At 30.1% G+C, this 12,852-nt stretch overlaps 2 protein-coding genes across 3 annotated transcripts in view; one reads left to right on the forward strand and one right to left on the reverse strand.

Moving 5' to 3' along the window:
* Window positions 1-12,852, reverse strand: part of COG5 (component of oligomeric golgi complex 5) — a 377,278-nt gene that overhangs the window by 281,399 nt on the left and 83,027 nt on the right. The gene's annotated exons all lie outside the window — the stretch shown is intronic.
* Window positions 1,987-10,452, forward strand: GPR22 (G protein-coupled receptor 22). Its single transcript, XM_002818339.5, has 3 exons — window positions 1,987-2,376; window positions 3,310-4,240; window positions 5,978-10,452. Exon 3 carries the CDS (start codon window positions 6,004-6,006, stop codon window positions 7,303-7,305), a length of 1,302 nt encoding a protein of 433 aa, XP_002818385.1. The 5' UTR covers window positions 1,987-2,376; window positions 3,310-4,240; window positions 5,978-6,003; the 3' UTR covers window positions 7,306-10,452.

The following is a 12,852-nucleotide window of genomic DNA, read 5'->3' on the forward strand; positions in this document are numbered from 1 at the left end:
CGTTTGACTTGCCAAAAATTATATCGGTAATAAATAGCAACTAAATCTAGATTATCCAATTCTAAGTCCCAAGACCTTCACAATTTTCCAAAGAGAGGCGGCCAACTGCCTAGTACAGCGTGGTTTGCAGTTTTAACATTGACTCTGCTGCTAACTTACCTTGACCCTTTCAAGTCAGTAAATTTCTCTGTACCTTGGTTTCTTCTACTTCATGGGTATATTTTGATGATAAACATAAGCAACTACTTGAACTCTGGCAGAAAAGCACTCTGCTGTGTTAATAATCTCCTCGTCCCCATTACATATTTCCACTGATGCCATGCTTTCTCTGGTCTTAGTTTTAAGCTTAAATGAATGTGTGTGCTGTGGTGTGTGTGTGTGTGTGTGTGTGTGTTTCTGTGTGTGTAAGTTATCTTTATAAATGGCTGGCATTCTAGCAAGATCTTTTTCCCCAACTTTCAAAATGCATGAATAGCAGCACAACATTTTCATTTTTAGAATTACCAAAGCCTTGCCACCCAAAGCTGTGCAGAAGATTTTAGAAATTCACAACAAAATTTTCCACCATATTACTCTCAACTTCTATAGAAATGCAACTCACAACTCATATTGGTCAGCTATTCCCCTATAAAGATTCAACACTACCAGTGGAAGATTATAAAAATGCATACTGCTTTTCAAAATAATAATAGTTCCAGTTGCAAATAAAGAACAGTATACATTTTGAAAAATGAAGGTCACTAAATATTCCTAAAATAATGGAAACAGGTGATAATTAACATTCTAACAGTTTAGCCACATGTAATGTCTTCTATTTTGTCAACAGAGTCCAGCTGTTTTATCTACTTAAGTCTGAAAGAAATTTATCCTCACCATTAAAAACAGAAACTTATAGGTAACTAAAATTAATAGAAATTTAATTTTAAATATTTTAATTTTATTTTTAATATTAAATTTTAATTTTAATTAAATATTTAAATATTTAATTTTAAATATTCACTACTTGTACCATTATTTTCATTTTGAAAATGTATCTACCTTATAATGATTTGGCTTTATAACTTATAAAGACATGTAACTCACTTTATCCTTTAAAATAATATTTTACTAACAACATTAGTGTGTAGCTACATATAATATTTAAGAAACAGCAATCTACTAATAAATGTGCCCAGGTCAAAAATAGAATAAGCCAACTGAAATAAAATATTATAGCAAATGATCAGTATACATCTACCAAATAAAAGGGTTATCAAAGGTGAAGACCAAGTAGTAATCTCCAAAAGTAATACAATGATTACTGATTGAAGTTTTACAGCCTGAGACTAAGCTACTACAATGAAATGTTTAAAAAATATTTTAGGTTATTATCACCTTAGGTCAATCTGATTATTATTTTGAATGAATGAATGAATGAATGAAATGAATGAATACCCAAATGAATGAATACTGAAGTGAAGTCATGACAATGTTTAACACCTTGAGATGCTCACAACAATTTGGAATACCCAGAGAAGACGACTTGAATACAAACAAACTATTTGAAATTCAATGTGGCTCACAGTAAAGATGCAGTGGGTTTCTATTTGTAGAACAAAGATCTCAATCAAAAACCTATATATGACTAAAATATTCTCAAATGCAATTATCAAGGCTTTAAAAAGAATATATACTTTTTACTATGTAATTCTGTCCTGTTCCCCCACCTCCCTGCATTTTTTTTAATGTTTGGCATAAGTGACCAACAAACCAGAATAGAATACACATTTTTAAAATACTAATTTACACATATTCTATTTAAGAACAACATACAACCACTCATAAATTTAGCCTTTTTAAAAAAGTGTCCTTTATATAAAACAGTGGGGAGCGGGGGAAATCCCTGCTATACATATGAAGCACAGTTTAAGCCCAATACAACTGACCAATCAAAATTAGTGAATGCACTGCATCTCTCTGCAGTGGAGAGAAGCGACAAGGTAGGCTGTCATTCTGCAAAAGCTGCCCGGAACAGGCTTTCCTCTGAAAAGCAGTGCCGTTCCTTTTTAGAAAGACTGAATCTAAATGTTGTCTCTGGAGACAAGAAGCCTTCAGTATGTCAAATTACTTTCATTATGTATTTTCAGATGCTTATTGATTCCACAGTAGGAAGAGTGAGAGACTGCAGCAGCCTCTAAGCAGCACTACATGTTCCATACATTAGCAGTACTGCTGAAACAATGGCACACTACAGACATGTATTTTCATTAAGGTCATTTTCGAAGAGATGTTTATGACCCTCTTCCCCCAGTCCTCTACTAACAAGTGAACAAAATGAATCAATCCAAACTGGAAATGCTTCAACTACATCAAGAATTTATCAAATCTTTAGCGGAGGTAAGATTTGTTCCTATTATAGTATACAGCTGCTTTTGAACCGGCATAGTGGGGTAAAAATTACTTTGAAAAATTTCAGCCTAAATTTTAAGAGTTTGTTTAATTCTACTTATTGCTAGACATGTATTTTAAGATCTATTTCTTTTAAGACATGCTACATTTTAAATGTAATTTTTTAGGATGCATTGTTAAATACAAATATTCTTTGTAAATTCACTATGAAGACAGCTTTTGAGTCACTTCAGATATACTAAATATTTTTAATGTAATCAGTACAGTTTTTCTCCAGTGTTCCAAAATGCTTATGTTTCTTAAAAGAACTAGGTTTACTATTTTGCTGTTACTTATTACTTAATTTTATGTTAAGTTTATTATTGGGCAAGTTCATTGAAAATTAATTTGCAGTTACAATTTTTATTACCTTTTGTATTTCAACCACATGAACAATTCATCAATGGAAATTTATAGTATTTTATTAAATGTTTTAATGAGTTAAAATTCAAAGCATGTGCTAATAACTAGGCAAGTTACAATATTTTTACAGCAAAAAATGTTGTTAAATTTATTACAAAGAAGAAATAACAGTATGTTTAGTGTATGTTAATTGTTCATCATCTCTGAAAATACAGGTTAGCTTCTAAAATGAGAGCAGAAATTAGTTTTAAAAAATATAGCTTTTCTCTCACAATTGTATTTGAAATGTGAACTCTATTGTTAAATAACATAATACATAATATATACAATCTTTATTAGGAAAAAAGACTTTTATTTAAAGAAACTTAATTTTATGCATATAGCTGTGGCTCTAATAATACAGTTTGGTTATTTTGATAACAAATACTGGATAGTTTTTAAACAAAACTAAAGTAACTTTCAATTAATTGCAAATTATTAAAAACCCTATTTCTTAACCAATTTTCTTCTTTTCACAAGGGCCGATAGCAGCGAATTCAGTATTTACAACTGACAATATGAAGAATGCAATTGACTGAGCATCTCCCTAGCTGTCTGAACTACGAACTGCAAGATGTTCTTGTAACATGACTTTAAGACATTAAGGAGTTAAAACCAGGGAATAGGTCTACATTACTGATGGAATATAAAAAATCAACTGTATCCTAAGAAGATGCTACATAAAATAACCACAAAAAGAAAAACAATATAACTGTAAAAGCCTGAAAAGAATTTTTAAAAGGGGAAGTTTATACTTTTATATACCAGAATTGTGGAAGTTACTGATTCTGGAAGACATAATGAAACATGAATTTCCAAAAAGAAAACAAAATACTTTATCAGCACACAAAAGGAAGATTTAGCAAGTGTTTTCTGCACTAAATATTCAGATATTCATATCAATTGGTATGACTAATGGATTTTTCTATCTGACTTTTATGACCAATTATGTATCCTCTTCTAATGAAAACAAACAAAATTAAACAGCAGATGGTTTTTATCAAAAGGACATGGCCTGGATTTATAATATAAAGCAAGTTATGTGATCAAGAAATCATTTCAAAATAGTGAGCACTGCTATTAAAAACAGATTTACAATGGTAACAAAAGGATGTCTAAATATATTTTAGAAGCTACAAACCTTATGTTTCCTTTTTTGTTTTCACATATTCTGGAAAATAAAGAAATATTATCATGTACTCCATCAAAGGGAAACATAATTCCTATCATCTGAGGAAATTTCTCTTGGCCGTGACTTTTTAAAGCAAAACAAATACAAATATTATGTACTGTTCTTTAGAAATCCATCAGCCAACTAAATCTCATAATGCATGCAGTTGAAGTATTGGAGAGAAAACGAAAGAATTCCTACAAGACATGAAATAAAACACAGCTACTTCACTGTTGTCAGGTAAAAATTCATGTCAAAATCTGTCAATGATATCATGTATCAATTTGTCAAAAACTGCCATAGTGAACCAAAAGGCCCATAAGGCAACAGCAAACAGGTAGGTCAGAAGATGCATGCACCCCACCACACTGTTTAACATTTACAAAAGAACAGAATCTTGCTCTAAAGAAAATGTATTTTTCTTAATCATCATTTAACTTGACATTTCTGCTTTATTTAATTATAAATCTAACTGATGTGATAAAGACCTGATGTTTAATCTGTCAGTTCAGAAAATTTGGCACACTTAAAATTTTCCATTTTTATAGGATTTCAATGTTAGCTAAGACCATAGCTTACTTGAATAAATATACCTCTAGTAATATTTCACACTAATTCAAAAGAAATAATGTTACCATTTGTGTTTCTGCAATATTATTCCCAGAAAACATGCATAAATAAAACTGTATTCTAAAACTTGTCAAATATAACATCAAGTGAAAGTTAACATGAATTTTGAAAATTATTAGCTTTTATAATTTATGTTTAATATGATTTTGCAGTTGAAATGCTGTATTTGAAATGTGAAATATAGTTGGTTGTATGAGTTCATATTTTAAAATGAATATACTGATTAACTGACATTTTAGCCCAGAACATTAGACATTATTTTTTACAAATTATTCTAAACCCCTATATATTAAAATATAGATTTGCATGAATTAGCAAAAGCGTTTGTATTTTTTTAATTTTTCTTCAAAATTAGACAATGGGTGATATATACAAAAGGTTTCACAGGTAATGTGTAACTTTAAAAGCTTCCTCAAAAAACGGGCTTCACATACTCCTTTTCTCTAAAATTTCATCTTTTACTTTAAAAATTCAGTTTAAACAATGTCAACTGATATATTCCTTTAAACTACTTCAAAAATGGCTATTTCTTAATGTGATATTAAATTTCAATTTTCTGTTTCCACAAGATACAAGAGGGTGTGGTCACAAAATAAATCATTTCATAGGAGTGATTAGTGCTCTTTTACCAAGCTTTGTAGCTTTTTATTTTAGCATAATGTCCCATTTCTTCTAATTTTTAAGTTTGCCAATTGCAAAGTTCAGTGAGCACTGTAACTGTGATATGTAAAATATTTATCATTGGCCTATTTCTGTGGGAAATAACCCCAAATATCACCAAGCACATTGTTGACTTCTGAATATGAATTCAATCAACATGGATAAAGCATCTTAAACTAGTGCTCTGTACCATTTGTCATTTTAAATGAACACTTGTCCTGTTCATTTGAAATCTCACAGGAATAACTTACACCTACACTCATTATGCTAGAGCATATTAAAATAGCATTCATTTGGTACCTACTCACAACATTTAAATGAAATTTTAAGACACTGGGATGAAATTAATTTTGTATGCTAGGTAGTTTTATCATATAAAAATACACTTTATCTCAAATAATAAGCTTGAAATACTCAAATGAGAAAAGCCCTTTAGCATATTAAGTAACTTTACACTACAGAGGAACAATTTCCATAGTTATTTCTTCAAAAGGAAAACACAATTTTCTTTTATATCAAAACAATGCAAACTTGATGGTTCTTAATTCTTCATATTCTATTAATAGTTTACAAGCTTAAAAATTAAACTAAGTACACAATTGAAAGATTTTTTTTTCTTACAAAGAACACGTTATACGTCATATAAATTGCCAAATATCAAATAGTTTATTCTATTTCACTTTCTAGGGAAAAAAACCAACTGCTCCAAAAGAATGTGTTTTTCTCCCATTCTGGAAATCAACATGCAGTCTGAATCTAACATTACAGTGCGAGATGACATTGATGACATCAACACCAATATGTACCAACCACTATCATATCCGTTAAGCTTTCAAGTGTCTCTCACCGGATTTCTTATGTTAGAAATTGTGTTGGGACTTGGCAGCAACCTCACCGTATTGGTACTTTACTGCATGAAATCCAACTTAATCAACTCTGTCAGTAACATTATTACAATGAATCTTCATGTACTTGATGTAATAATTTGTGTGGGATGTATTCCTCTAACTATAGTTATCCTTCTGCTTTCACTGGAGAGTAACACTGCTCTCATTTGCTGTTTCCATGAGGCTTGTGTATCTTTTGCAAGTGTCTCAACAGCAATCAACGTTTTTGCTATCACTTTGGACAGATATGACATCTCTGTAAAACCTGCAAATCGAATTCTGACAATGGGCAGAGCTGTAATGTTAATGATATCCATTTGGATTTTTTCTTTTTTCTCTTTCCTGATTCCTTTTATTGAGGTAAATTTTTTCAGTCTTCAAAGTGGAAATACCTGGGAAAACAAGACACTTTTATGTGTCAGTACAAATGAATACTACACTGAACTGGGAATGTATTATCACCTGTTAGTACAGATCCCAATATTCTTTTTCACTGTTGTAGTAATGTTAATCACATACACCAAAATACTTCAGGCTCTTAATATTCGAATAGGCACAAGATTTTCAACAGGGCAGAAGAAGAAAGCAAGAAAGAAAAAGACAATTTCTCTAACCACACAACATGAGGCTACAGACATGTCACAAAGCAGTGGTGGGAGAAATGTAGTCTTTGGTGTAAGAACTTCAGTTTCTGTAATAATTGCCCTCCGGCGAGCTGTGAAACGACACCGTGAACGACGAGAAAGACAAAAGAGAGTCTTCAGGATGTCTTTACTGATTATATCTACATTTCTTCTCTGCTGGACACCAATTTCTGTTTTAAATACCACCATTTTATGTTTAGGCCCAAGTGACCTTTTAGTAAAATTAAGATTGTGTTTTTTAGTCATGGCTTATGGAACAACTATATTTCACCCTCTATTATATGCATTCACTAGACAAAAATTTCAAAAGGTCTTGAAAAGTAAAATGAAAAAGCGAGTTGTCTCTATAGTAGAAGCTGATCCCCTGCCTAATAATGCTGTAATACACAACTCTTGGATAGATCCTAAAAGAAACAAAAAAATTACCTTTGAAGATAGTGAAATAAGAGAAAAATGTTTAGTGCCTCAGGTTGTCACAGACTAGAGAAAAGTCTAAGTTTCACCAAATCCACATTCAAATGAGTTTTAAATTTAAATTGTAAAAACTGATATTACTGCCAAATATAAGAAAAATATTTTAAGTATTGATTATGTTGTAAATTTTCAATGTGAATGTCAATTAGATAGGTCATATATATTCAATTTCTTCATTACTTAATGTATTTGTTGCATGGCAGTTTGTTAAAGTACTATCATGTGTATATTTTGTCAATATTATGTCCAACAGAAAATATTCATGTAAGTCATATTTTTTAAAGAATAAATACATAGCCTTAAAACAGTGTATAACTTTAAAATGTAACTGACATAGGTATCCTTGCTTTATTTTTTAAGTTAAAATGCATTGTTTCTAAGCCACGAACTACAGATATATTTATATTACAACTGGAGTAGCATTTTAATCTAAAAACCAAAATTATGGGCTCAAAACAATCCAGTATTTTCCATACCACTATGCTATGTTTCCTGGTATAGTGTATTTGCTATATATGATGCATCAAAAATAATTAAGTACGTATGAAGCTTTATTCTTTTAAATGTAAAAAATCATAGAATTTATCAAAATTTTAAAATTAATGAACCAAAAAAACCTCTGTATACACACCAAAATAGAGAAACTTTAAAATTCATGTTTACTAGGAAAAAAAAGATTGATTTTCTAAGTTCAAGGACAGTATGCCTATAATATACAAATGAAATGAAAATAAAGGGAAGGAAGAATACTAAAGCACCAGCCTCTTTCTTCCTTCCTCACTTTGCTTAAGTCTAAGCCAAATGCTCTGGATTCATATAGTACAATGATTTAAAAAAAAAAAAAAAAGTACATCAAAATAAACTGACTTCCTAACTTTATTCAACTCAGCCCTTTTGTATAATAGAAAGTTAACTACCCAAATCTGAATACCAGGAATGAAAAAAAAAGACTTTAAATCATTATAGAAAAGTCTAACAAAGCCTCTAATTTTAGATACATACAACTTTAGAGTAATATAGTTTATACAATGTTCCTACCAAATCATAGCTCCCAAGTAATTCAAAATGTAGTTGTTTTATTCCCACAATGAAATCACTAAGGTAACAATAAGTCTTGTCACTTTTCTACCGTACCATCACTTAACTTTAGGCATTTTTCTCTCCCACCCTCAATTCACGTGGGAAAATCATGAAATTACTAACCCTAACTACAGATTACAAGGATTGGGAATCTCATATCAAACAAATATTTTCCAATTGTTATAATGTAATACTCTATCAATAACTGTCAATATCACTATCAGAAATTTAGCAATAAGTTATTTAAAATAGGAATATACTGCATTGTAATTGGTCAGCTGAACAACTTTTATTCTATTTTCTGAAACCGTATCCACTAAACCAAGTAGCAATTCATTTTTAAAGAAAATATTAAATGTCTAAAAATTCAATAATATATCACTTTTATATAAATAAATGAGATTTATCCAGTCTAGTTTACTGAATACCCTAATCCTTGGAGAAATGAATACCATGCAATAGCTTGAACTCACTAAGGTTACATGACAAATTAAATAGTAATTTACTTCTGATAATAATGTTAACATAATGTCAAATCTTGGCAAAAGCCCAATTTCCTTCTGTCTTATTTTCTACTGTTTTTTGGAATTTAAAAAAAATGCTTCAATTTGACAAAAGGTAGTATAAGCAAGTGAGATATTTTTTGAAACCCCAAAGAGAAATTAACACTTCAGGCACAAAACGATTAAGAAAATTTTCGTCTGGTAAATACATTTGGCACAGACTAGCTCCTAATCTTCTTTTATTTTTTACCCCAGGAAGTAAAACAAACTCATTAATATCTTCATTTAAAAATTTAAAAAATGATTTTTATAATTGGACTCCCAAGCATAAATTAAAATTTTAGTATCTAGTTTTATAATCTTAATAAAAATTAGACTATTTTTAGAACCTTCATATTAAGAAAAACTCCCTTGTGTTTTAAATATTTTTATTCTTCAGGTTTATAACTATGCCAAAGAACTCAGTATAAAAAGAGATTTCTAATATATTTGTCTAAACTGCTTTCATGCCTTCTTGTCCTCTGTAATAAGAAATTAAATAAGAAATAAATGGTAAATATTACATTGCCCTTTAAACTGCTATCATTTCTATACTTGACACTGAAGCAGACATTTAACAAGCATTTTTGACCATCTGTAATGATCTTTCAGGTATACAAAAGTGCATCAACTGATTTACGACAAAGAAAACATACCTATCAGAAAACTTCTAACAGCTTTTTAATGTGCTAAGTAGTATATAATATGTAAACCAAAATAATATTTATGTGTTAAAAATTTAGCTTCAAGAACAAGTCACAACTATGTTTCCAACTACTGACCTCAGCTTAAATGTGAGAATGAGAAGCTTAGACAACTTTTTGTATTAAACATCTGTTCTATGAAAAGATGAAATATTTCTATTTTCTTTATGTTGGTCTTCATTACAATGTGTGAATTTTTCACTTTATTTCAAATAATTTTGCTCAAAAAAGCATTAAGGCTAATTCTTCCTGTTAGAATGAAAAAATTGAAAATGCAAACGCAATAGAGGCAACAATAAACTCAATATGGGATCTTTCTTAAAACTAAATTTTTCTATCCATATATCATAAATCATAGGCATAGATATCAATTTCTACATAGTTAATTGGGTCATTTCTTCCAAAGGATAAAAAGCCCTTAGTAGCCCTTAGTAGGGCTTATTCCGCATAGTATTTTAAATACCAACCAAATATGAGCTCAACAAGATGTGGTAAATTTTATTTGCTTTGTTTTGTGTGTTAATTTAAGGGAGTTGTTACTCTACCAACTACTACTGAACAAACGTTCAAACTTATTGTGAAGGTAGAATTATTTATAATTATATGTCTTTTAAAATGCCATTCATGATAATTCTGTACTTCTGACCCAAGTCAATTGTTAGTTGTATGTTCTATTCTTTCATCCTTTAACTAAAATAACAGTAGTCTCCCCTTATCCGTGGTTTTACCTGCTGCAGTTTCAGTTACCCATGGTCAGTTAGCATGGTCATCTCTGTGGTCCAAAAATATTAAATGGAAAATTCCAGAAATAAACAATTTATAAGTTTTAAATTGTTATATTTAAACTTATTTATAAATTTATGTATAATTGTACTACTTTATTATTAGTTGTTGTTATATCCTACTGTGTCTGATATATGACTTTATCATAGTTATGTATGTATAGGAAAAAAACATAGTACATGATATACTATCTATAGGGTTCAATACTATCCATAGTTTCAGACATCCTCTGGTGGTCTTGGGATGTATCCATGAAGATAAGGGGGGACGAATGTGTAGCAAAATCTCAGTTCCTTGGGCATTAAAAACCAGATTCTTCAATGAACTGAAATTAGACTTAAGGGTTAAAAAATCTAAAATCATTAGAAAATAGGACCTTAGTAGGGCTTATTCCACACAGTATTTCAACGCTACTTCTCAAAGTCAATAAAACTTTTAATTTTATTGCATTTCATGATTATACAATTAAGTAAACTTTGTGATTCAATTAGCATTTAAAATCTTACAGAAAAGAGGCATTTTGGCAGATACTTTGAATTATATGAAAGAGTCATTACCCTCAAGAGCTTAAAATCTAGAGTCAAGGTATTAAAAAGTATGGCAATACCTAAAAACAGAGGCAGATGTGGTAAATACTATAAAAGAAGAATAAAGTTCTTAATAGACTTTAGAAGAAAGGGATCATGTTGAATTTAAGAACAGTATAAAGAAAAACATTGCTGAATAAAGCTGCTGCAGCATATTCTGGAAGAGCAAATTGTTCTTTGGAAGAAAGGTAATACAGTAGCGAGAAGTTATCTGGAAAGTTAAATTTGGGCCATAAGATAGAAAGCCTTCTATCTTATGCTAGAAGAGGTATCTGAGCAGGGAAATTACAAGGTGAAAAAATGAGCTTCAAAAAAACAAATAAAACAGCAACACATAGAATTGATGAGACACAGAAGATAGGAAGCTGCTGCCATCACCTTCATAGCTAGTGAAAGGCCTGGCAAAAAGTGATGGCACTAGCTTGACAAGGGAGTGTACAGATGTGACAGGCAACGGGAAGGCAGAATCAATATTTACTAACTAGCTAGGAAAGAAAACTGGCATAAGAGACTGAAGAATTAAAAATGATGACCATAAGGAAGACCATAAGAAACAGATTATCCGCAATAATCAAATAACTATTTAATTATGCTTTGCATAAATTACATTGATAACACAGGCAAAAACAAAAAGATTATCTGGCAAGGCAGAAAACTCAATGAAGTAAAATAACATTAAATAATGTTCTAGTTATTAGAAGCTATTCAGAATGAAAATTTCGAATTGATGTTTTAAATTATCTACTTTATATATTTTTCAATTGGTTTATTCCATTTTTCCATTAAACACATATTTTCTAATAACTATTTTAACTATAAAAAATACACAGTGAGAAAATACCAATGTATATGAAGTAAAACACACAAATGTCATCCTTTGCTTTTTTCCCTGAATAATTTATTACGGGCATCCATCCAACTCTTTATAAACATATCGTCCTCATTCTTGGTTAATGGCTACATAAAAATAGTTTTTAATTAAAATGTTTTAAAATAGCAACATTTCTAAAGGATAATAGTAATTAAAGGGCAAATAAAGCTTTTTCTATTCCATTTAAGTGACTTCAAACTGTATTTCAAAATCATGTTAGAAAATTCACATTTTCAGTTTCAATTAAAAATTAAAATTTTTAATTGCCAAGTTACCTTTGGCAACTGAGAAGGTTATATTTCAGAATGAAGGCAAGAAGCAATGGGAAAACCATAAAATAATGTATTTCTTTTATCCTTTCCACTAAATAAGATGAGAAATAAGAAAACTAAAGTAAACTTTTACCAACTGTTTTCTTTGTATCTCAGATGAGCACTTGTATGTACTCATGAATGTAAGCCCCCACTCAGGGACTGCAGTGAACTCTAAGAAAGTTAAAAATGAGTTGACCAATAATAAATGTTAGAAATTTAGAAGTTCAGATCATATCGTAAAAGAGAAAGTAAGGAGATAAAAGAACCCAGATGAGGCTGGAAAAAGACCTAAAATATTCAAAGATGCTAAGCTCTTAGAGAAATACAAATAGAATACAGAACTGTAGGTTAGAGCTCACAAAAGAAACTAATTTGAAGATTGACTTTTTTCTAAAAAGCATTCAAAAAAGCAAAAGATACCTCCATTGACAGGCTGCACATACTAGAAATGTAACAAACACTCCATCATAACAAGTAGAATAAATATTAAATATTACAATTTATAGATATTTAGAACAAAATGGCATTGAAATGTGGAAACAAATGGAAAAGTGGGCTTATCACTAATACAAAAGCCATCAACTTTTCAGAAATACTCATTTTTTTCAGGACAAAAAAAGCCAAGTGAACGTAATCACAATAATATTTCTTCCCTTGCTCATATTAAAACAACATG

The sequence above is a fragment of the Pongo abelii genome, chromosome 6, assembly GCF_028885655.2.
Source record: "Pongo abelii isolate AG06213 chromosome 6, NHGRI_mPonAbe1-v2.0_pri, whole genome shotgun sequence".
Lineage (NCBI taxonomy): Eukaryota > Metazoa > Chordata > Mammalia > Primates > Hominidae > Pongo > Pongo abelii.